Source organism: Giraffa tippelskirchi, chromosome 6 (genome assembly GCF_054371585.1).
Source record: "Giraffa tippelskirchi isolate mGirTip1 chromosome 6, T2T-mGirTip1v1.2.pri, whole genome shotgun sequence".
Classification (NCBI taxonomy): Eukaryota; Metazoa; Chordata; class Mammalia; order Artiodactyla; family Giraffidae; genus Giraffa; species Giraffa tippelskirchi.
Window position 1 is genome coordinate 19,468,959 of NC_137280.1, and position 26,836 is coordinate 19,495,794.

A 26,836-nucleotide genomic window follows, 5' to 3' on the forward strand; every position below is an offset into this window, starting at 1 on the left:
CCACATACAGCATACTTTACAGTTTATAAAATATGTTTTTTCTGATATAATAATACCCTAAAAAGTGATGTAGTTTATTTTACATTTGAAGAAACATAGTTCAGATATATAAAGGGAACATCCTGAGGTTTTATGGCTAGATAGGGCTGGAGTCACTACTTACATCCAGGCCATTTGACTTCAAGTGCTATGTTCTTCTGTCCTTATAGAAGCCTCTGATATTTATATTACTGTGAGCCTTCAGTATATAGAAAATTTAAAGCATATATTAGCTATAAACATTCTTTATAATATTTATAACAAAAATATAAGATATTGATACAAGATATAAGATATAACAAAGATTAAGATTTAAGATATTTATAACAAATTACAAGGTCCATCCAATGCACAATGTTTTTGGTTGTGAATATTGGTTGTTCTTGTATTTATGAACCTTATAACATGATATGGCAGGCCAAAACAAAAAAACAAACACAGAAACTAACAACCAAATTAAGCCCTGAGCAGTTTCCTGTACTATTTTGCTATGTGACTAGGACATAAAATTTATAAAATTTCTTAAAATTTAGACTTCTTATTTATTAAACATCTACTCTCTACTAGGCATTGTGGTGGACAGATAAAACAAATGTGTGTCTTAATCTCATGGAACTGAGAAGGAAAGACAGACTTTTTTCAAGTAAATATATAGGTATGCTTTTATCAAGTGCTATGAAGAAAAAGTATAGGGTACCATGAAAGTGGATAATGGGGGACCTAATCTAGATTAAAGAAAGTCTTCTTGAGAAAGTGACATTTGAGCCCTTAAGGATGAGTATGAGAAGGTGAAAGGTGATAGTGAGGCAGGGAAGTAGAAGAAGTCTCTTCTGGAATGTTGAAGAAACTGTGAGGAAGCCGACCAGTACTGTGTGTAACATAGTGACAGCTGGAAAATAAGGCTCTGAGGAAGGCAGCTGCTATATTATTTACTTCGAAGAAGCCATTTTGAGGCTCATTCCAGTAGTCTTTCTATTGCTTAGACCATTTTTGAAACTCTTGCTGTGAGCTTGCCTTAAGATTTAATTTTGAAACACAAAAGAAAAATTTTTTTAATGACAGAATATTTTGCAGTTTAGTCACCTTCTTATTTAATAGACTTGCTTTAAAATGGCTTTGGATTATTTATAAGAATTTTAAAAAGTATTTAATTTACTTTTGCTTATGCTAGGTCTTCATTTTTGCACATGAGCTTTCTATAGTTGTGGTGAGCAAGCGTCTCATTGCTGGGGCTTCTCTGGCTCTAGGCCCATGGGCTTCGGTATTTGCAGCACACGGGCTCAGTAGCTGTGGTGCTCCATGGCATGTGGAATGTTCCCAGAAGAGGGAATGAACCTGTGTCCCCTGCATTGGTAGGCGAATCCTCATCCACTGTACCACCAGGGAAGTCTCCTATTTATAAAAATTGAATCTACCCACAAGGCATTGGGTGTATATATATATATATATATACACACTCACACACACACATATATATGTGTGTGTATGGATGGATATATCATAGATACTATAAGTTTTAGGAATTAAGAACTTAAAAATGTTTATTTCCACTTATAGAAATTGACCTTTCATAGATGTAAAAATCAACTTGTAATCAGAGGCTTAACAATTTTAAGCACATCAGGTTGCTTCTGTCTGAGTAAAATGGAAGAAACCCACTTAAAGTTATTTGTGAATTTTAAAAAATTGGCATGTTTACTTTGAAATATACTTGATTGTGTCACTGGGAGATAGCTTTCTTATTCATGTATTGAGATTGATTTAATTACAAGTGGGCTTCCCTGGTGGCTCAGATGGTAAAGAATCTGCCTGCAATGCAGGAAACTTGGGTTTGATCTTTGGGTGGGCAAGATCCCCTGGAGGAGGGCATGGCCACCCACTCCAGTGTTCTTGCCTGGAGAATCCCATGGACAGAGGAGCCTGGTGGGCTACAGTCTTTGGGGTTGCAAAGAGTCATAATTGACTGATGACTAACACTTCCACTTATTTTTTATTTACAAATACAAGTGTGTGTGTGGGTACCCATGTGTGCACATGTACAGAAGATAGAATAATAGGCAAGAAGCATATGAAATGGAGCCCAAAGTAAAGACCTTCATTCAAATACTCTTTTACAAGCTGTGTGATCTTTAATCTCTTAATGCCTCAGTTTCTTTTTATCCATAAAATAGTAGCAACAATCACTTGTTCATAATGTTTTCTAAATATTAAAAAACTTTAAAGTATTAATACTAATAAGCCAAAAATAGTTTATGATTATTATATGTGTATATATTTCATAAACATGTTAGTGTATACCTATTAAAATCTAAAATAATAAGCAAAATAAGCACTAATAAAATAACAAGCAAAAAAAGTGAAGTCACTCAGTCGTGTCCGACTCTTTGTGACTCCATGGACAGTAGCCTACCAGCCTCCTTCGTCCATGGGATTTTCCAGGCAAGAGTACTGGAGAGGGTTGCCATTTCCTTCTCCAGGAGATCTTCTCTACCCAGGGATTGAACCCGGGTCTCCCGCATTGTAGGCAGACACTTTACTGTCTGAGCCACCAGGGAAGTCCTTATACCAGACCTCTCTTAGTTTAGGACAAACCCATTATTGAAGATCTTAATTTATTAAAAAAGTAAATTAGTTGTTTAAAAATTACATGTTTACTTTTTTATCTTTAAAAATTTTAGTATTGTTTCTTTTATGTTGTTATTTTGTGACGTGTTTATTCGCATCAAAAAAGAATTCACTAGTTTAAAAAAAAGTTTTAGTGTATTTAAATAGGCACTTAAGGGCTTATTTGTTGATAGTGGTATGTATGTGGAAGGGGATAGAGGAAGTTAAGGCTAAAAGTTGAGAGAAAAAGGGCTGAAAGAGATGTATTTGTTAAAGAAATGTCATGATTTAGGAGCAATTAAAGATCAATAAATATATTGATCACCCTATAAGTGAGTTGATTTTTAAAATTTGGTTTACACACTACTTTTAGAGCATCTTTTGTAGAAAGATGGATGATCCAGGATGTAGAGGAACTTAAGATTTTAGCTAAACCAGAGTTACTCATTTAGAATGGATGGTGATCTGGGGTACTCTAACACCATTGGCTCCTTCAGGAAATATCCTTCTAAAAACTACTGTGACTACCATTATTGGTATAAATGATAGTTGATAAAGTCTCTCTGGCCTTAATTGTATTTTTTTGATTTGTGGGAAAGTTCATATTTTATGTGTGCTGTTTCAGTTTTAATTGATAAAGTACGATTTTTTTCTAGCATTACTTGAATAATCATATAGATCATACTATGTATGGGCTTCCCTGGTGGCTCAGATGGTAAAGAATCTGCCTGCAATGTGAGAAACCCAGGTTTAATCCTTGGATTGGTAAGATCCCCTGGAGAAGGGAATGGCAACCCACTCCAGTTTTTCTTGCCTGGAGAATCCCCATGGACAGAGGAACCTGGTGGGCTACAGTCCATGGCGTCGCAAAGAATTGGAAATGACTGAGTGACTAACACTTTCATACTATGTATGGCCTTTAAAAAGGGCCCAGCTGAACATTATTCACTTTCCTTTAAAAATAAGTAGATGAAGACATTTTAAAATTAAATAGGAAATTAAGACAGCTAAGTACATGTTTTCCAAATGTCTCTTTCGAAGTATGGCATTACAAATGCAGGCAATAAAAACCCTATTGTCTGTTATATTTTTATTGTTTCATGATATCAAAAGAAGGATCGGCTGCTTATTTTTTGAATGTTTCGGCCCTATGCAGCAGCCTGTACACTAATGAGACCTATATACTCTGTTGCTGGAGTTATTCATTTTTCAGGGAAAGAGAAAAGGGTTGGGGAATGTATAATTTCTTTCCCTCTTACCCAGTAGTAACATTGGGAAGATACCTTGTCCCATTTTTATTACTTCTGAGATTTTATTGCTGGCAGCCAGATGTGCTGAAACTCCTGACGACAGCATCTATTCATTGCGTGTTTTTAATAGGCTTAGAGAAATATGAGTAGAGTACATGAAAGCAGCTCAGCTTCACACTTCAGCTGGGAATGCCCAAAAAGCTTACTGCTGTTTAGAATTCTTGCTACAGTCAGGAGAAAGCCGAAAGCCGCACGGGTACTGAATCTTCTACGACTGAATTAGAAGAATAATGACTGTACAATTAACTATCAACCTCTGCTCGTTTAAGCACAGTTTTTACAGAGCTCAGGAGAAATATGGAACTTGATTGGCATGTTTTTATTTGATGGTGTCTGCAAATAAATGACTTTAAAGACAGGTGGTAAGGAAAAATAAGAGAAGGAAAAAAAAAAAAAGGAAGGAAAATGCAATTTGAGACATTGCGCCAGGTCTGCAATTCTGTTTTATCTCATTTTCATGGGGTTTTTTCATCCCCACCAAATATTTTACAAAATGAGCTTTTTGGACAAACGCTGAACAATGCAAGGTGAGTAAAGCTAAACTATATATTCTTTTAGAATTGATATTTTCAGAATAATAATCTTAAGTCTGCAAAATTGTTCTGTATTGAAATACTAGTATTATAAGGGTGTTGTCTTTTTAGTCTTAAACATAAAATTTTATGTAGTTCTCAATTGATTTTAAAAAGGAAAATAAGCTTACTTCAAAGCACAAAAACATCTTAAATTTAACTAGCTTGACCTGTGAAATATAATACAGGCTGTTTCATGATTTCATTTTCTAATAAATAAAATGATTAATTTGAAATGTCTGATAGGTTTTTTCCTTTGTGATCACGGTGGTGATTGCATTGCATATGTAAGGATGGGGCTATATAATCATATGTGATTTGTTGGAAAATGTGAATTAGCAGTCATGCATGCTTTTTCTAAAACATGCAGAAGACGTTTTCTAGGTCTAAGACATTTCTCTATGCAGGGTAGATCAATAATCACTTTAAAACAAGCTATGTTATGGAACTGCTAATAATGCTTTGTATGAGATCGGCTAGTTTGGAAGGATGCTTTGTTATAAATTCCTATTGCTTTTTCAACTTGATCTTTTCCGGTGTGTGTGTATGTGTGTATGGTGAAGGTTGTTAAATCACGGACATATGTTTTAGATGGTTTCTCTGGCTTTCACTGTAACAGTTAGCTTATTAAAGAATGCTTTTGAAATGCAGTTTTATCACCCCGTTTTTCCCTCATTTAAGTTGTTTGCCTTTTGAGTATTTCTGATGTTATATACCTTGTTTAAGAAAGACCCCATTTAAACTAAATATGTATAGAGAAAGACTGAGAAAGAAATACTGTGAACATGATAATGTACTGAAACCTTCTGGAAATTGAGGGGGAACTAAGAGTGCATAGAATATTAAATGATTTTTGCTGGTCTCTTCTAGGATCTCTGAACAGTGTGAGGCAGGCTATTTTAGAGATTAAAAAAATACCTATTACCCAGTATTTGTTTTAACTTAGCGAGTGAAAAGGAAGCTTTTAGAATTTGTTGACATTTAAAATGTTTACTGATGATAAATTTATCTATGACCTTTTCATGAAATATGGAATAACATCTGGTTTTTGTAAAATTTCACTTCTTTCCTCCTACAGTTCTGTTCAACTAACTAATTTGATTTTTTTTTCATTTAGTTTTTGGACTAATTAAAAATATATGAGTTATGAGATTCTGTGATATTATAAAAGAGGCTGTCTATATTTTAAGATACTTTTTTTTTTAGTTTAGAAATACATTCCTTGAGTTTCTGTAATGATAAAAATAATCTGTATTGCATTTTACATTTATGCAAAAGAGGCAGCATGGCTTTCTTAAAATTTCCATGATCTGAAGCTATCAGACTTTTAGGATGGGTACTTATCCTTTATACATCTTTTCCTTGTTTGATATCTATTTCTTTTTTTGTAATGCCAAGAACTTATGTGTTTATTAATGTTAGGGCTGAGTGCACATTCACTTTAGAAGTTGTGCTATTAACAGCATGGTATGGAATTTGTTTTAAAGTAAATGTTAGTAGTTGTAAAATTTGAAAAAATCTATTACTTGAGGGAATTTTGTGTATCCTTACACAAATCCTTTTGTGTATCCTTTTGCTTGGCTTCAAGTTTCTATTATAATGGGCATGCTCATAATTGCAATGCTTTCATCATTAAAAACCTGGAGTTTTAGGTTGCTGCAGTTAAACATTAAATTGTGAAGTTTCTAATGCTTTTGTGAGATCAGCCTTATTTGACTTTAAAAATTTTTTATCTAAAATTATCTGAAACTACCAGTTAGTAAATGAAGAATTTATTCTGTCTTAGGAGCAATAGATCCCCTGTCTTTATATATCTTTAACTTGTTAGCCTTAAGAAAACATGACATTTTTTACCTGTCAATCTATTGATTTTCATAAATGTAAACTACTTGATTTACTTTTAATAAGCAAAACCAGTTACACAAATAGTTGTTATTTTAGAAATACGATAGATGAAAATGAGTTTATATGAGCTTGTAATTAGTATCTCCACATATTTTAATGTTTTGGTTTCTTTGTGTTTGAATCAGATACAGTAGTCTTTTAAAATTCTTAATTTGCTTAGACATTAAATCAGAAAGTAAGATGTAGAATAAAAAATCATTCTTGAAGAAAAATTTATAGAACAAAGATGATCTGAGTATGTCATCAGACGTTGTGCTCTTACAACAACTTTAAAAATGTGTCTAAATAATAGGCCTTTCAGCTTTGTGGACTGGACGTAATAATGGTCTTAAAGTTGAAGCATCAATTCTGTAACTATCACTCTGGAAAGAATAGTGTTGGTTGTTATTACATGAATAATTATTGTTTAATGGTATTAATTGAAATAGAATATTCAGTTATTGTATTGTGACATTAAGTATGATCTTTAAAGTGACAGAAACATAGCATCATAGGTATGGACAATCACATTATATTTTATTCTGAATTGCTTTCTAGGAGAAATTACTAGAATAGTACAACACGTCAATTGTAGACAATCTATTATTGAAACAGGACTCTTTCAAATAGTTTTCTTGAGACTTTTTCTAGGTAACTAATCTTGTCCCTAAATCTGCAGCTCAACTTTCATCAGATTTTCAGGTGCTAGGGAAGATTACCTCTATGACATATAAGCAATAAAAGGTTAAAAACTTAAAATGTTCCGTAATAATTACTCCAAAAGCATTTTCAGGTTCAGCATGTCAAAGAAGTGAAGATTTTCAATACACAATAATATTTGATGTATCATAAGTCACTAAACCAGAGATATGAGTAGATTGTTAAAATATTTTTGTATCTAATGAATAATTGAAATTTCTTTTGTTTGAAAATAATCAAAATATTTTAGATGGACTTTTTATTGGAAACTATAAAACTCTTACATTTTAAACTGAAAGTTCTTAGGTGACGCTCTTATCTTGTGCTTCTTTAAGTACCATTTTTGTATGTAAAAGCAGTGGCCGAGTACCGTCTTCTTTTATAATTAAAATAAAAAAACCAAAGGTCCAACAAGAAAAATAAAAATCTGTGTCTGTATCTGATGTAAATCCACTTGATAGGTTTTGATGAAATGACACTTTCATTTATATTCTTATTATCAAAATTTCTTACCCTAAACTCATTTTCCCCAAATTAAATGACTTGATCATGATACAAAGATAATTCCTTTTGTTACCAGCAACAAAATTCTGAAGTACTAAGTTCATTATGGAATCTAAATTTGTGATCTTATCTTTGGAAGCAAACAAAAATGTTGGGATACTAGAAGGTATATTTTTAACAGTGTTCAGTGCCTTGAGTAATCATTTGCTTTGAGCAGTACTTAAATAACATGATAATGATTATCTTTTGTAATAAAATTTGCAGAGAAAATGTACCTAATATTTTCTAAGTTTTGCTTTCCTGATTTTTAGTAATTATTTCTTTTTCTTTTCCTCCAAACCTTGTAATTATTTCTCTGTCACTTAATGTATGTCAGTGAGTTTGCTGTGCCGGCTGGCCACACAGGGGCATAATAGGGCTGCAATTTATTCAGAATGGATATTAAAGACACACACACTCTCTCTCCTTTCCATCGGTATATTATGAGCTATGCACAGGCTTTAATATTTAAAAGTAAAATTTAAAAAACCTAGTAGATCAAAGAAGATTCAGATTTGTTGACATTTTCAATTACAAGTAAGGGTCCATTCGATCAGATTTGGCTGGGCTGGCCTCCGTTTATGCTTGCTGTCTCCCACTGATTATTGTTACTACTGCTTTTCCTCTCAAAAGTGTTGTCATTTGACAATAAATTACAGATCCACTCTGAGTATAAAACTGAAATGTAAAGCTTGAATTCACCTAGTGTAAATGGGCTCTTTTCCTCTAAAACATTCAGTTCAGTTCAGTTCAGTTCAGTTGCTCAGTCATGTCTTGACTCTTTGAGAACCCGTGGACTGCAGCATGCCAGGCTTCCCTGTTCATCACCAACTCCCAAAGCTTGCTCAAATTCATGTCCATCGAGTTGGTGATGCCATCCAACCATCTCACCCTCTGTCATCCCCTTCTCCTCCTGCCTTCAATCTTTCCCAGCATCAGGGTCTTTTCCAGTGAGTCGGTTCTTTGCATCAGGTGGCCAAAGTATTGGAGTTTCAGCTTCAACATCAGTCCTTCCAATGAATATTCAGGAATAATTTCCTTTAGGATGGACTTGTTGGATCTCCTTGGAGTCCAAGGGACTCTCAAGAGTCTTCTCTAGATCCCCAAAATATAAAATTTATCACTGTTTCCATTGTTTCTCCATCTATTTGCCTTGAACTGATGGGACCAGATGCCATGATCTTAGTTTTCTGAATGTTGAGTTTTAAGCCAACTTTTTCACTCTCCTTTTTCACTTTCATCAAGAGGCTGTTGAGTTCTTCTTCACTTTCTGCCATAAGGGTGGTGTCATCTGTGTATCTGAGGTTATTGATATTTCACCTGGCAATCTTGATTCCAGCTTGTGCTTCATCCAGCCTGGCATTTCACATGATGTACTCTGCATGTAGCCTGGCAGGCTCCCCTGTCCATGGGCATTCCCCAGGCAAGAATACTGGAGTGGACTGACATGCCCTCTTCTAAGGGATCTTCCCAACCCAGGGATCGGACCTGGGTATCTTAGGTCTCCTGCACTGGCAGACTAGTTCTTTACCACTAGCACCACCTGGGAAGCCCTCTAAAACATTAATATTATCTTAAATAAATTTTGATTTTGCAAAGTAAATATTTAACTGTTTAGTAGTGTTTTTGGTTAGAAATCTTTAGTCCTTTATATAGCTTTTTACTATTGCTTTGGTTTGTAATGAAGCCATCAATTTGTGCTCAGAATTTTTGGCACGGACGCCTGTTATTCATCATGGCATGTTAACGACTACTTTGGCATCAAAAGAACAGCATTCTTACTTTTCATAGTTCTGGGAGTACCGTGTGCTCAGTGTGCGTTGTTTATAGTTAGTATGATCACAGCACATCAGTTTTTCATGACAGGAAGAATGTTTCATGAACAGTCTATATTCTGAAAGATAAAGCACCCAAGAGGAGGATACAAATGTACATATGTGCATACACAAACATACACACCTATTTATGGAAGGAAAGTTACGACCAACCTAGATAGCATATTAAAAAGCAGAGACATTACTTTGCCAACAAAGGTCCATCTAGTCAAGGCTATGGTTTTTCCAGTGGTGATGTGTGGATGTGAGAGTTGGGCTATGAAGAAAGTTGAGCACCGAAGAATTGATGCTTTTGAACTGTGGTGTTGGAGAAGACTCTTGAGAGTCCCTTGGACTGCAAGGAGATCCAACCAGTCCATCCTAAAGGAGATCAGTCCTGGGTGTTCACTGGAAGGACTGATGTTGAAGCTGAAACTCTAATACTTTGGCCACTTCGTGCGAAGAGTTGACTCATTGGAAAAGACCCTAATGCTGGGAAGGATTGGGGGCAGGAGGAGAAGGGGACAACAGAGGATAAGATGGTTGGATGGCATCACTGACTCAATGGACATGAGTTTGGGTAAACTCTGGGAGTTGGTGATGGACAGGGAGGCCTGACGTGCTGCGATTCATGGGATTGCAAAGAGTCAGACATGACTGAGCGACTGAACTGAACTGAACTGATATCTATGCTACTGTTGTTGTTGTTTAGTTGCTAAGTCATGTCCAACTCTTGTGACCCCATGGACTGTAGGCCACCAAGCTTATTTGTCCATGGGATTTCCCAGACAAGAATACTGTAATGGGTTGCCATTTCCTTCCCAGGGTATCTTCCTGACCCAGGGATCAAACCCATCTCTCCTGCTTTGCAGATAGATTCTTTACTGCTGAGCCACCAGGGAAGCTCCAGAGTGTATTTATAAACCTTGTTAAATATATAATAATTATTATAATGCTAATAGTTATATTACAGAAATAAAAGCTTATCTTAACAACTCTCTATGTTTCTAATCAGAATGTCTTTTGATTTCTAGATATGTATCATTAATACTTTTACTGGAATGTTTACTGTAAATTATAGGCATATACCAAAATTATCAGTATAGATAATCTGATAGTGATATACAGTCATTGAGTACTATTTTCTCTATTCAAAGAACTTTTATTTATAAAGGCACTGCTTTTGTTGGTGACTGACAAGTAAAAGTTAGCTATACTTTTTTATTATCACCTTTTATATGATTGTAAGGAATCTTATAAAACTCTAAGAAGATAATTACTGGTAAACTCACTTTGTTTAATTCACTGACTAGCAAAATGAATTCATTTCGTATACTCTATGGACCCTTCACATCCATTTATGAATTACTGACAAAGATTCATGTCCCCAAGAAAAAAATTCCTAAGGCTGATCTTGGAATTTAGCTTCTGCATTTGAGAAGTTTTAAGAATCTCAGAGGGCTTCCCTTGTGGCTCAGTTGATAAAGAATCTGCCTGCAACGTGGGAGACCTGGGATCAATCCCTGGGTTGAAATGTTTGTGAGCAGTTCTTTTGGGGCAAAATGAAAAAGCCATTACAAGTTAAAATTGTAGTATCTTCAACTATGAGGGCTCTTTGTCTAGTGTTTTTCAAGTCATGATTTTTGTTTGTCTTTTGAGTTTCGCTGAGAACATTTCCTTTAAAATCTAACTCAGTATGTAAACGAGTTAAAAGCAGAGCAGCTCTGGTTTGGAAAGTGGGACGTGGGACCCAAATTAGGCTCTAGGAAATACGGTTTTCAGCTGCTTGCTTGAACTCAGAGCTTCTCAGTTAAGTTCCTTTAAACTTGCCATTTCATTAAATGACCTTTGAAATGTCAGCTATAGAGATAAAGGAAATTGGCAAGGAGAGCTGCCATGTTTAGTCAGCAGTTGATTTGTGCCTGACTGTTCTACGTATATTGTGGTAGCTTATGTTGTGTAGTGTTGAACACAGGGATTGTGTTCATATTCTGGGTCTGCTACTCACTGACCAAGTGATATTGGGGTAGTCACTATATGGTGAGCCTCTTGAATTAGAGACTATATATTTATTAACCTCTGAATTCCCACACTTACATCTCCCATGATTCTTTACAGTCCATACTGACTCCCCTCAGCCTCCAGAACCAAGTATTGTTCTGATTATTTATTTTTTTTAGTATAGATTGTTTTGTCTGTTCTAGAACTTCATGTAATTGAAACCATGTAGGTGATAACACTTTTATGAAAGACTTTTGATCAGCACAATTTTAAAAATTCATTCATGTTATGCATATATGATTAGTTTTCCATTTCCTTATGAGTAGTTTTCTATTTTATGAATATTTTGTACTCATATTAATCTTGTGGACATACATTTTTATTTCTGTTGGATGAATATCTAGAAGAGAAATTCTTGGGTCTTTGGAGAGATGTGTATTTAGTTTTATTATGACATCATTTTTTAAAAATTAAAATTAAACTCTCACCAAATATGTTTGAGAGTTTTGGTGGTTCCTCACACTCTCTAACATTTGTTGATATATGTCTTTTAATTGTTTTGTTTGTCATTGTCATGAATTTATAATAGCAACTCCTTTTGGTAGTATTTGCCTGGTGACTAACAATGTCACTTTTTCGTATACCCATTGGCCATTAGTATATGTGAAGTGTCTGCTCTTTGTGAAGTGTCTTCCTTTGTAAAGTGTCTGCTCAATTTTTTAAAAATTAGGTTGTTTTTATATTTATTAATGAGTCACAAAAATTCTTTATCTATTCTAGGGATTAGTCATTCGTCAGACATATGCTTTGTGAATTCATTTCCCAGTCTGTGGTTTGCCTGTTTATTTTCTTAATAATCCCTTTAGATGAGCAGAAGTTTTAATTTTGATAAAAATCTAATTTATCAAATTTTTTATTTATGGTTTTTGTTTTCTTTGTGCTAATGATTTGCCAATCCCTAAGTTGTCAGACTATCTTCCTATATATCTTCCAGAAAGTTTAGAGTTTTAGCTTTTCAGTTGAGGTATACAATCCATTGCACATTATTTTTTGTGTGAATGGTGGGAGGTAGGGGTCAAGATTCATAATTTTCCTGGTTGTTATTCAGTGTTTTACCACAATTTGCTAAAAATACTCAAAGATTTTATATTCTCTATTGGATTTCCTTCTTACCTTTGTAGATATTGGATATTCTAGGTCCTTTGCATTTTCATATATATTTTATAATCAATTTGTTAATTTTGATTTAAAAGTTTGCTAGGATTGAGTCTGGGATTGCATTGTATTTCTGTACATTGATTAGGGAGAATTTAACATCTAAAAACATTAATTTTTCCTATTGGATGTTTCTTCATTTATTTAGATCTTCTAAGAATGTTTTGTAGTTTTAAGAGTAGAGGTCTTGAATGACTATTTTTTTCATAAGGATTTTAAGTATTTGATCATACTATAAATAGAATTACTTTAAAAATTTCAGATTCTAGTTGTTTTCAACTTTTATGTAAATAATTTATTTTCAGTGTTAACCTTGTATCTTTTGACCTTGCCAAATTTACTTATTAGTTGTGATAATTATTTTAGGTTCATTACAATATTGTATGTAAACATTCATGTCATCTACAGATAGATATAGTTCTACTTCATATCCAGCATTTATGCTTTTCGTTTCTTTTTCTTCTTTTATTAGGACAGATAGTACAGTGTTAAATAAAAGTTGTGATAGCCCATTTGTTTATTAACAGTTTTTAGAAAGGTATAAATTTCATAATTTTCCTTTATTGTTTTTAATATCTATGGAATTGATACTGATAACCTTTCTTTTATTTTTGATATTGATATTTTGTAATTCATGAACTTCCTCTTATTTGCTTGCTTGGTTTATTTTTAAATTTTAAGCTCTGTTCATTTTCTCTCCTGTTTGTCAATTGTTTCACTAAGTGGTGTTTTTATCTTAACTTTCTTTTCATTCAGTTATTGGTATTTTAAACTATTTAGAAGTTATCCCAGATATTGTGTAATTAAAATGTTTCTCTCTCTTTTTCAGATTATGTAATTATTGAGTTCATGGGATCTTTCATAATCTCTAGCTGATTAAAAGCTCATCTAGTGGATTTTTAATTTCAGAAATTTTATTTTTCATTCTAAAATTTCCATTTGGTTGTTTTGAATAGTCATCATTTCTCTGTTGATATCTCTTATCTTTTCACTCATTATGAGCATATTATCTTTACTTCCTTTAATATAGTTATTGTGGTAGTTTTCAGATCCTTTTCTGCTAACTGTAGCATTTAGGTTAGCTCTCAGTCTCTCTTGATGGTTTTTTCTCTTGAATAAGAATCATGGTTTTCTATTCCTTAATTTATCGAATAAATTTTAATTGTATCTTGGACATGTTTAACAATACTTTCTGGATAGAGACTCTGAAATCTGTTCTGAGTGCTGATTATTTTTAAAGCAAGATAACTTGGCAGAACTTGGGCTACAGACTTTGTTTCCCCTGAGGTACAACAGCTGAAATTTTGGCTTAATTATTTTAATTTTAACTGAACTGTTTCAATTCTTCCTGTGCATACATGAGATTTGGACAGGGTTTATTATACATGGAATTTAATTTTTTCTTTTTGTAGCTTTCTTTTTGTCATTCTGTCTTCAGTTTCTATATGCTCTATTTGCTCAAACTCTTCTCATTTTTCAAGCTAAAACTGAGTCTTCTAATATAGTTTTAGCCTTTAGGTATTGATTAGATTTGACTAAAAGCCATAAAAATGGGAAACTCATCCAGTGTCATTCTCTCCTTCCAAATGTCAGTTGCACCCCAGTGTCTGTCTTCTTTTTGTTACTATCTAGGGCCTTCAAGTACTTTTTGTTCACATTTTGCCCAAAACACATTATCTTTGGGATTGTTCATTTGATGGGAGCTGTTTGGCCATTATCAAAAGAGGTATCTGTTCTTTAGTATTTTTAATTGTATTTGTTAAGTGCTATCTTGGCTGAAATTTTATCTATAGATTCTTCCGTAACCTCATCTTCATGCTCTGTAATTTGTTGTACTTTTCCAAATATCATTGCCTAATGACTGATTAGGAATCTCATATTTTAGTTAAATTATCATTATATCGTAAGAATATATAGAGAATATGTAACTTTTAAATTTTTCGAAATTAATTTTATTTTTTTAAATTATTTTTATTGGAGTATGGTTGATTTATAGTGTTATGTTAGTTTCTGCTGTACTGCAAAGTGAATCAATTATGCATATACATACATCCACTCTTCTTTAGGTTCTATTCCCATATAGGGAATAGAACAGAGTATTGAGTGGAGTTCCCTGGAAATTAATTTTAATAATATATTTTATTTAACTCAGTCTATCCAAAAACAAAAGGAGAAGGGGACAGCAGAGGATGAGATGGTTAGATAGCATCACAGACTCAATGGACATGAATTTGAGTAAACTCTAGGAGATAGTGGAGGACAGAGGAGCCGGGCATGCTGCAGTCCCTGGGCTCGCAAAGAGTTGGACACAACTTAGCAACTGAACAACAACAATCCAAAGTATTGCCATTTCAACACATAATGCATATAAAACAATAAATGAACTATTTTTAATTATGGCTTTTTTGGTAAAAGGTCTTCAAAATCTGGTGTGTATTTCATACTTGCAGAGCAACTTGATTTATACTAGCCATGTTTCAGAGCTTGGCAGATATGACTGGTGGCTTAGTATTTTTTTTACTACTGTCCAGGCATGTGTGCTCAGTCCTGTCTGAGTCTTTGTGACCCCATGGACTGCAGCCTGCCAGGCTCCTCTGTCCATGGGATTATCCCCGCAAGAATATTGGAGTGGATTGCCATTTTCTCCTCCACAGGATCTTCCCGACCCAAGGATCCAACCTACAACTCCTGCAGCTCCTGCACTGGCAGGCAGATTCTTTACCACTGAGCCACCTGGGAAGCCCGCTTTACTGCTGTGAAAATGAAAGTGAAAGTGTTATTTGCTCAGTTGTATCCCTCTATTTGTGACCCCATGGACTGTAGCCCACAGGCTCCTCTGTCCATGGAATTCTCCAGGCAAGATTACTGGAGTGGGTAGCCAGTCCCTTCTCCAGGGGATCTTTCTGACCCAGGGAATGAACCTGAGTCTCCATTACAGGCAGATTCCTCACTGTCTGAGCCACCAGGGAAGCCCTTCTTTACTACTGTACTTGGTCCATAAGAGCAGTATATGCATAGGCTTTCTTCATAGAAAACATAAGATTGATGTAACTGGTCTAACAGATGAGAAAGAGAAATTGAGAAATTGTTTGATCGGATGACACAAAAATAATCATATTTATTCTTTATCTTTTCATTGGATGAGCATCCATTTCAAAGATATTTTCCATAGGGAATTTTTAAAGGGAATTTGATGATGTTTGTGATGACAATAACTGGCTAAAGATGAAGTTCATCTTTGTGAGAGTAGTCACCAATTGATTCTTCAACTGGTGTCAATCACAATATAAAAAATAAAAACTATGTGATGAAAATTTGATAATGATTTGTAATTATGGCCTATTTTTTAAGTTGATAATTTTTCCAATGTCACACTGCATTTTTTCATTGAACATTTTTCTGAACATTACTTCTTTGAATCTGCTGAGTTATAGCTTAACTTTGAAACAACTTGGTGAACATAAAAGTGGCATACATTACCTTTTCTCAAGAAATTGAACAGGTTTCTTTTTTTCTTATTAAACTGTTTGCAAAAAATATAAATCTGACAATGAAATATGCTTAGAGCAATATGTGTTTCAAAGAAAATTACCATATTTTCCATGAAGTTCACAGAGCTTGAAAATGCTCATTATAGCCTTTGCCATTGGCGTTGCAACAAATATGTAGATGAGCAATTTTAATGAAAAATGCTACCACAGTTTGATTATATTATCCAAAAATTATATGGGATTCTTCACTTGCATGAGCATATGAATCTTTTTTTTTCTCATTAGGTATTAGTTATTTTTATTCATGTTGGCTTATGTAAAGAAAGTTCATTACTATATAAAACACTTAATATCAGTATTAATTTTATATTACCACAAGCTTAGTAAGTTAAAACAATACCCACTTATTAACTGCAGCTCTGTATGTTGGAAATCTAGGTGAGTTCTGACTTCTCTTAGGATTTCACAAGGTTGACTGAAGATATTGGCTAGCCTGGGCTCTTATCTGGAAGATCATGGGAAGAATCTACTTCCAAGTTCATTAAGTTTGTTGGCAGAACCCAGTTCTTTGTGGTTGTGGACTTGAGATCATTATTTCCTTGCTGTCAGCTGGAAGCTACTGTCAGCTTGTAGATCCTTTTTATGTTCCTTTGTTAGTAGTTCTGTCCATTTCTATTTCTAAATTTTTGTTGTTTAATAATAATTCTTTAAAAATTGAGATATAATTGAAAAAATATTGTATTAGTTGTAGATATACAATACAATGATTGGATATATTTATGTATTGCAAAATGATTACCAAATAAGTTTTGTTAGCATCCACTACCACAACAGTTGCAATTTTTTAAATCATGTGATGAGATTTACTATCTTAGCAACTCTTAAATATAAAATACAGTTTTGTTAACTATAGCTTCCATGCTGTACATTATATCCTCAAGACTTATTTATTTTGTAACAAGAGCTTGATATCTTTTGAATCCCTTGCATTCTTTCCCCTTGTCCCCACAGACCTCAACTGGCACTGATCCATTTCCTCTTATATCTATGAATTTGTTTTTAGATTCCACATGTGAGATACATAGCATTTGTATTTCTCTATCTGAATATTTCATTTAGCGTAATGCCCACAAGGTCCATCCCTGTTGTTGCCAATGGCAGAATTTCCTTCTTTAAAGGCTAAATAATATTCCATTGTGTATATATTGCACATTTTCCTTCTCTATCCATCCATGGATACATAGGTTGTTTCTGTGTCTTGGCTGTTGTAAATAATGCTGCAGTGATTGTGGGGGTGCATATATCCTTTTAAGTTGGTATTTTCATTTACTTTGCAAAAGTACTTGGAAGTGAAATTGCTGATTCATATAGTAGTTCTATTTTTAGTTTTTTGAGGTTCCTTTATATTGTTTTCCACAGTGGCTGAAACAATTTACAGTCCCACAAACAATGCAGAAAACAATTCCTTCTTCACCAAATTTATGTCACCACTTGTTATTTCCTGTCTTTTGGATAATAGGTATTCTCATAGGTGTGAGATAATATCTCATTGTGGTTTTAATTTGCATTTCCTGATGACTGGTGATGTTGAGCACCTTTTCATGGACCTGTTGGTCATTTGTTGTCGTCTTTGAAAAATGTCTATTTAGATCTTCAGTCCATTTTTTTAATTGGGTTTTTTTCCATTGAATAGTATGAGTTCTTTGTATACTTTGGATATTGACCTCTTTTCAGACATATGATTTGCAAGTATTTTCTTTTGCTACCTTCTCATTTTCTTGATAATTTCCTTTGCTGTACGGAAGGTTTTTAGTTTTATGTAATCCCACTTGTTTACTTTCTCTTTTTTCCCCTTTGCTTTTGTTGTCAAATTCAAAAAAATCATTGTCAAAATCGATGTCAAGGAGCTTATTCCCTGTGATTTTTTCCTATTAGTTTTATGGTTTCATATCCTACATTCATGTTATCAGTCCATTTGGAGTTGGTTTTTGTGTATCATGTAAGATAGTGGTCCCATTTCATTCTTTTGCATGTATGTGGCTGTCTAGTCTTTCTAGCACCATTTATTGAAGAGACTATCATTTTTCCATTGTATAGCAGACTCCTTTGTCATAAATTAACTGACCACATATGTGTGGGTTTATTTCTGGGCTTTCTATTCTGTTCCTTTGAGTTAAATGTCTGGTTCATGCCAGTATTATACTGTTTGGACTACCATAGCTTTATAATATAGTTTGAAATTGAAGTGTGATGCCTCTAGCTTTTTTCTTCCTTAAGTTTGCTTTGGCTGTTTGAGGTCTTTTGTGGTTCCACACAAATTTTAGGAATGTTTCTTCTTCTTCTGTGAGAAGTGCCATTGGAATTTTGATATAAATTGCATTGAATCTGTAGATTGCTATAGGTAATATGGAAATTTTAGCTATATTAATGCTTCCATCCCATAAGCATCAACTATCGTTCCATTTATTTGTGTATGCTTCAATTTTTTTCTTTGTTTTTCAGTATCTTTCATCATTGTTTTATAGTATTCAGTGTATAGGCCTTTCATCTTCTTGATCAGATTTTTTTCTTAGGTATTTTGTTTTTGGATGCAGTTGTGAATGGAATTGTTCTCTTAATTTCTCTTCCTTATATTAATAGTTTGTTGCTTGTGTATACAAGTGTTGCTGATTTTTGTATATTGATTTTCTTTCCTGCAACTTTACTGAATTTGTTTATTAGTTCTAACAATATTTTTGATAGAGCTTTTTATATATATATGTATGTATGTATGTATGTATGTATGTATGTATGTATGTATGTATGTATGTATATACATATACATTTGTAGCCCACCAGGCTCCTTTGTCCATGGGATTCTCCAGGCAAGAATACTGGAGTGGATTGCCATTCCCTTCTCCAGAGGATCTTCCTAACCCAGGGACTAAACCTGGGTCTCTTGCATTGCAGGCAGATTCTTTACCATACGAGCTACTGGGAAGTTCCTGTATGAGTATATATATATATACACACACACATACACATACATATATATGATATCATGTCATCTGTAAATAAAGACAGTTGTACTTCTTTCTCTCTGCTTTGTATTCCTTTCATTTCTTTTTCTTGACTAATTACTCTGACTAGGGCTTATAGTACTGTGATGAACTTATAGTGCTACATTGAATAAAAGTGGCAAGGAGGAGCACCTTGTCTTCTTCCTGATCTTTGAGTATAATATTAGCTGTCGGCTTGTCATACATAGCCTTTGTTATATTGATGTATGTTCTCTAAAGCAGAGACATTACTTTGCCAACAAAGGTCCGTCTAGTCAAGGCTATGGTTTTTCCAGTGGTCATGTATGGATGTGAGAGTTGGACTATAAAGAAAGCTGAGTGCCGAAGAAGTGATGCTTTTGAACTGTGGTGCTGGAGAAGACTCTTGAGCGTCCCTTGGACTGCAAGGAGATCCAACCAGTCCATCCTAAAGGAGATCAGTCCTGGGTGTTCATTGGAAGGACTGATGTTGAAGCTGAAACTCCAATACTTTGGCCACCTGATGCGAAGAGCTGACTCATTGGAAAAGACCCTGATGCTGGGAAAGATTGAGGGCAGGAGGAGAAGGGGATGACAGAGGATGAGATGGCTAGATGGCATCACTGACTCGATGGACCTGGGTTTGGGTGGACTTAGGGAGTTAGTGATGGGCAGGGAGGCCTGGTGTGCTGCGGTTCATGGGGTCGCAAAGAGTCGGACACGACTGAGCGACTGAACTGAACTGAACTGAACTCTCTGAACTTTGTTGAGAGTTTTTTTCATGAATAAGTGTTGTAATTTGTCAAATGCATTTTCTGTGTCTATTAGAATGATCAAATTTTATCCTTTATTTTGTTAATTGGTGTACCATCAGTTTTGTTGAATGGTGTATCACTTTGATTGATCATGGTATATGGTTTTTTTTAACTATATTGTTGAAGTCATTTGCTAATTTTTTTTTTGAGGATTTTTGCATGTTTGTTCGCCAGGTATATGGCCTGTTATTTACTTTTCTTGTTGTCTTACATTTTCTATATCCTTACTAATTGTCTTTCTTTTAACACTGAGTGTTGAAACTTCCAACCATGATTGCATATTTGCCTGTTTCTTATAGTCATATGTCATTTTTTTGCTTTATGTATTTTATTTTTCTGTTATTGGATACATTAGCACTTAGAGTTATCATTTTTTAAAGAATATATCTATTGCTGTGAAATCTTCCTCTTTAACTCAGGTAATATTTTTCCTTGCATTATATTTAATCTGGTATTATTGTAGCTGCATTGACTTTTTTTTAAATTAATTTATTTTTTTAATTGAAGGATAATTGCTTTACAGAATTTTGTTGTTTTCTGTCAAACCTCAACATGAATCAGCCATAGGTATACTGCATGACTTTTTATGGTGAGTATGTGTGTGGAATATCCTTTCCCATTCTCTTAACCTATTGGATTCCTTGTATTTAGAGTGTACGTGTGTGTGTGAGAGAGAGACAGAGAGACAGAGCAACAGCATATGATTTTTCTCCAGTCTCATTTTTTTTTTATTGGAATGCTTGGTCCATTTACATTTCATATAATTACTTATGTAGTTAGACTTAATCTATCAGCTAGCTATTTTCTTTCTATTTCTTCCATTTTTTTCCCTCCCTTTTCTTTTTTAAAAATCCTTTTGTTTGATTTATTAATTAATTTTTGGTATTCCATAGTATCTCCTTTAATATGTTTTAAACTATAACTTTTTAGAAGTGTTACTCTTGGAATTACACTGTGCATTCTTAATTTATAATTCTACCATGAATTAATATTAGAATCTTATGCCATATATGAACCTTATAATTAAATAATTTCATTTTTACCTCCATTGTACTTTTGCTGTTGTCATTATATATCTTACCATACACAAATATTAGAAACATTACCATACATTCTAAATTTTCATCCAATTATCAACATTTTTGATTTTTAAAAAGAACTTTTTTTATAATTACTCACATGTTTGCTGTTTTTGGTTATCTTCATTCTTCTCTCCATATTTGGGCCTCTTTCTGGTATCATTTCTGTTCCACCTTCTGTTAGTATTCATGTTGTATGGTTAATCTTCTTTCAGCCTTTGTAGTTTAAAAAAGTCTTTATTCTTGCCTTCATTCGTTGGAAGGGTACTTAATTACAGATTAGATATAGACTTAGGTGAACTTTTTCTTTCTCTCTTGAGATACTTCATTCTTAACATATGTCATTCTTAGGCGTCATATGACATATCTTTGACTTGTCATTCAGTTGTCTTCTGGCTTTCAATGTTCATGGAAACAAGTCACTGTGATTTCTTTTTTTTTTTTTTTTTTTCTTATAGGTATTGTGTCTTTTTTCTCCGGTTGCTTTTAAGATAGCACTTTGCCTTTTGTTTTTAGTAGTTTGAAGTATTTAGGTGTGTTTTTCTTTATAGTCTCATTGTGGTTCACTGAGTTGCTTGGATGTATGAAATGATTTGTCATGAATTTTTTAAAATATTGGTCATTATCTCTTTTAATATTTCCTCTTCTCCATCTGTTCCCCTTTTTCCTCTATGACTCCAATAATATATGTGGTTGAATGTTTGATACTGCCCCACCAACCTTGCATGCTTTTCTGTTTTCTTTTTTCTCTTTCTGTGTCTTTACTTTCTAGTAATCTGTTCACTCTTTGCTGTTTTTATCTACTCTACTGTTGAGCATATGTAATGTACTCTATACTTCTCTTATTGCAATTTCAGTTCTAGAATTGACACTTTTTTCCCCCAAGCTTCTATTAATCTGCTGAAATTCCCTCTCTGTTTCCCTACTGTATCCACCTCCCCACTAAATTCTTTTTTGACATATTTATTGTAGGTATTTTTAGCTTCTTGTCCATGTTTAGAACACTTTCTGTTGACTTTTTGTTCTTCTTATTATGGATTCATTTTATTTCCTTTTTTCACATTGCTTAATACTTCATTGTATGCTGAACATTGTAAATGATTCATTGCAGAGATTCTATATTATGTTTTCATTAAAGAATTACTTAAAAAAAAATCTTGTCAGGCAGTTAAATTAAAGCCAATCACCAAGCTTGGTTTTTGGGTTTCTTTGAAAAGTGCATGCATGTTCAGTTGTTTCAGTTGTGTCTGGCTCTTTGTGACCCTATGGATTGTAGCCTGCCAGGCTTCTCTAACAATGGGATTCTCTGGGCAAGAATACTGGAGTGGGTTGCTGTGCCCTCCTCCAGGGGATCTTCTCAACCCAGGGATTGAACCTGAGTCTCCTGCATTGTAAATGGATTTGTTACCACTGAGCCATCAGGTAAACCTTGTTTGTACTCATTCCTTTTTGTCATGGGTTACTGCTCTTGCTTCTTCCCTGATAGCTCAGTTGGTAAAGAAAACACCTGCAATGCAGGAGACTCCAGTTCAATTCCTGGGTCAGGAAGATCCCCTGGAGAAGGAATAGGCTACCCACTCCAGTATTCTGACCTGGAGAATTCCATGGACCGTATAGTCCATGGGGTCACAAAGAGTCGGACATGACTGAGCGACTTTCACTTCACTTCACTGCTCTTACTTCTAGGGTGTGGTTTCTTACTGGTGATGCCTGAATTTTCTAGTGTCTCAACTGAAAACCTTGGATTTTTCGCAAATATCTCTCTAAGCCTACTTAATCAGTGACTTTTGAAATTTCGATCTGTTAGCCTTCAATAGGTGCTACACAATTCCTGCTTAAAGTAAGTCCAGTTTAGGATTTGGGTAGGTCAGTCAGTTCAGCTGCTCAGTCATGTCTGATTCTTTGCGACCCCATGGACTGCAGCATGCCAGGCCTCCGTGTCCATCACTAACTCCTGGTACTTGCTCAAACTCATGTCCATCGAGTCTGTGATGCCATCCGACCATCCCATCCTCTGTTGTCCCCTTCTCCTCCTGCCTTCAGTCTTTCCCAGCATCAGGGTCTTTTCCAATGAGTCAGTTCTTTGCATCAGATGGCCAAAGTATTGGAGCTTCAGCTTCAGCATGAGTCCTTCCAATGAATATTCAGGACTGATTTCCTTTAGGATGGACTGGTTGGATCTCCTTGCAGTCCAAGGGACTCTAAAGAGTCTTTTCCAACACTACAGTTCAAAAACTTCATTCTTTGACACTCAGCTTTCTTTATCCTAACTCTCACATCTATACATGACCACTGGAAAAACCATAGCTTTGACTGCACGGATTTTTGTTGGCAAAGTAATGTCTCTGCTTTTTAACATGCTGTCTAGGTTGGTTATAGCTTTTCTTCCAAGGAGCAAGCGTCTTTTAATTTCATGGCTGCAGTCACCATCTGCAGTGATTTTGGAGCCCAAGAAAATAAAGTCTGTCACTGTTTCCACTGTTTCCCCATCTATTTGCCATGAAGTGATGGGACTGGATGCCATGATCTTGGTTTTCTGAATGTTGAGTTTTAAGCCAACTATTTCACTCTCCTCTTTCACTTTCATCAAGAGGCTCTTTAGTTCCTCTTCACTTTCTGCCATAAGGGTGGTGTCATCTGCGTATCTGAGGTTATTGATATTTCTTCTGGCAATCTTGATTCCAGCCTGTGCTTCATCCAGCCCAGCATTTCGCCTGATGTACTCTGCATATAAGTTAAATAAACAGGGTGACAATATATAGCCTTGACATACTCCTTTCCCAATTTGGGTAGGAACCTGAGTAAAAACTGTATTTCTGGAGTTTTTGCTCTTAGCTCTCTTCTCTGTAGTAACCTACATCACAAGTTGCCACTGCATTAGCAAGCCTGAGATCCCTGCCTTTAACACCAGATTGTTTCATATGCCTAGTAAATCTTGTGCTCTCTGCCTGGGCTTCCAATTCTTCATGCTATAGTTATGAAATTGTTTCCAGGCAGAAATCTAGAGTGAAGCTTATGTTAAATGGTTGTTGTTGCTTAAGAAATTCAATCTGTGTCGTGCCCTTAAGTGATTGTGTCATCCCTTCTGCTCAGTTTTGCAGTTTATGGCAAGAAGGAAAACATTATACTAGCTACTTGGAATCTTTTAATTATTTTATAATAATTTAGTAAGCACCTGTGAACCTTCCATGTCAAACAATATATGGAACCTTGGTAATAATTTAAATCTAATTATTTCTTTATCTCATCCCATTTCTTTGACTCCTTCAGTTTGAGGCAGTTATTATACTGAACTCACATTCTTCATTCCTTAGGTTTCTTTTGTATATAGGTTTCATAAATATCTATAGATAGATAAATATGCACCTGTTCTTAAACAGCACTAGTATCCTTATCTTTATATAAAATTCTTCTTTTTTTTCATGTAATTTTATATTTCATCATACTTCTATGTGTTGTGGTAGTTCATTTACTTTGCCTACTGTATGATAGTCCATAGTATTACTATATCACAGTTTTTAACTCACTCTTCCACTGATCTGTATTTGGATTGTTTCTAAAATTTTACTATTGTGAAAAATGATGCTGTGAACATCTCTTGTTTTATGTATGTAGGAATTTCTCTTAGATATATCCTATTTTTATGTTCAACTTTAAGACATAATGCCAAAGTGTTTTCTAACAAGTTTTTTAGGCAGTACTAGTTCAATGAATTCATAAGTGGGAATGAAACAGTTCAAGAGTTAAACCTTAATAGAGAAAGCTGAATATTTTTAAACATAGCTATCTCCAGGAGGTGTGCCTGTTAATTAAAGGAAAATAATCATAGAATTAATGTATTTCAAATGAGTGTTCATACCAGAAGTTTTCTTCCTCCCTTTCTCTAATCTATCCTTCCTATCCCCTTCCCTTCCTTCTTCCTTTCCCTTTCTTCTTTCTTTTTTTCCCACTAAAGCAAAATATAAGACTTCCCTACATCAGTGAGGGAGGACCTTTGAAACAGGCAGGAGTAGCGGGTGTAGAGCAGGCCTTAAAGAACAACCAGGTCTAGCCTTTTTATAGAGAAAAGTTTCCAGATTGCTGAGAAAAATTGTGTTGTCAATAGTGGTATTAAATTAGGCTACTGGGGGGCATACCTAGGTCTTTAATGCTGTCATCTGGGAATTATTTGTTTATTCTCAGTTAATTAGTTATCGCAATTTCCCTCTCTCTACACACGTCTATCAGAAAATGAATTTTGTCTTGATTTTTATCTTATGTTTATATGAAACTATAAATGATAAATCTATAAAGCTTGTTTCCACGTTTGAAATTGTTACTTTATTATTACCTCTGGAAAATGTTTTTTTTTTTCTAACTTTTTTCTCTCTTTTACCTGATGTTACTTTAGAATTATCTTCTTTATTTGGATGTTTATTGTGAAGCACTGAAAAAGCTAGACTTGTTAGTTTTCAGTCCGTGTGCATCTCCATTATTAGCAGTAAGATGTAAGTAAGTGAATCAGTGGAAGATTTTCAGTCCTCCCAGCCTGGTGGTGCACGATCTCATTGCCTCTAGTGTAGAAATGCAGGTGAGCCTTGTTAAGCCATCTTCCTCCATCCAATCTTACAGATGGTTTGAATATTTCTTAGCATCTGTTTAAAATTCTCAAACTGCTTTCTCCAAATTTGTTTGAATCCTATTTGTGGTTACACTTGATTATACATCTGTAGACATTTGAGGGTTGGCATTAAGAAATAACTTTGTCTTATCCAATACTAACATTACTTCTAGTGCAGCTATAATTGAACTGAAAAATAAACAAAAACAAACCTAAAAATGTATAAGATTAGAGTATTCAACGAAACAGCTTAACTTCATTTTGTGTGGGTTTATAAAATCTTGCACATAAAGCAAAATCCTAGTTTACTATTGATTTCCTTTATATTTTCAGTGATTTATTAATAGAATAATACTTTCTGACTCCCTTCACCCATGTCAAGTGAAAAAAGAACATTTATGTGCTTTTTGTTTTTATTATACAAATAAGAAAAAAATCATAGAAAAAAAATGAAGAAAAGATACCAAAATGTTAACAGCAAATGCTTTGGGTTTCATAATTTAAATTTTAACTTAAAAATAAACAAGGTGACAATGAATTTTATGGAAATTGAATGAGCTAAAATATGGAAACATTTAGAACATGGCCTGGCAAATAATAAACACTAAGTAAATAATAATAATAATGGTGCTTGCCTGCTAAGTTGCTTCAGTTGTATCTGACTCTTTGCCACTCTCTGGACTGTAGCCTACCAGGCTCCTCTGTCCATGGGATTCTCCAGGCAAGAGTACTGGAGTGAGTTGCCATTTCTTTCTCCAGGGATCTTTGCAACCCAAGGATCAAACCTAGCCTCTTAGGTCTCCTGCATTGGCAGATGAGTTCTTTATCACTAGCGCCAGCTGGAAAGCCCAATAATAATAATGGTAATTAATTGCTATTAATTACACCTTTTTCTCTATGCAGTATTTCACTCTGAAAGATTCCTTGAAGTCCAATTACTAGGTCAAACTCTATCATCTTTTCTAAGACTCCTATTATTGCCAAATTGCTTTCTTAAAAAAGGTTAAACTAACTACATTTCCACAATGAACACATAAAATTGCTTTTCATTATTGGCGTTGGCTACTTTCATATTATCTTATTTTTAACTTTTATTAGTTATTAAATTTTGAAATACTAAAAAAAAAACTCTCAGGTACAATCTGTATTAGTT

At 34.3% G+C, this 26,836-nt stretch overlaps 1 protein-coding gene across 50 annotated transcripts in view; it reads left to right on the forward strand.

Moving 5' to 3' along the window:
- The window catches only part of RIMS2 (regulating synaptic membrane exocytosis 2), a 629,392-nt gene that overhangs the window by 270,543 nt on the left and 332,013 nt on the right, over positions 1-26,836 (forward strand). For 15 of the 50 annotated variants that reach the window (XM_081502239.1, XM_081502254.1, XM_081502259.1 and 12 more), the window contains exon 1: positions 4,359-4,480. The exons of the other annotated variants lie outside the window; for them this stretch is intronic. In XM_081502239.1, coding sequence (XP_081358365.1) covers positions 4,359-4,480 — 122 coding nt within the window. Of the gene's footprint in view, positions 1-4,358; positions 4,481-26,836 lie in introns of those variants that run through there. 50 annotated transcript variants of the gene reach the window in all.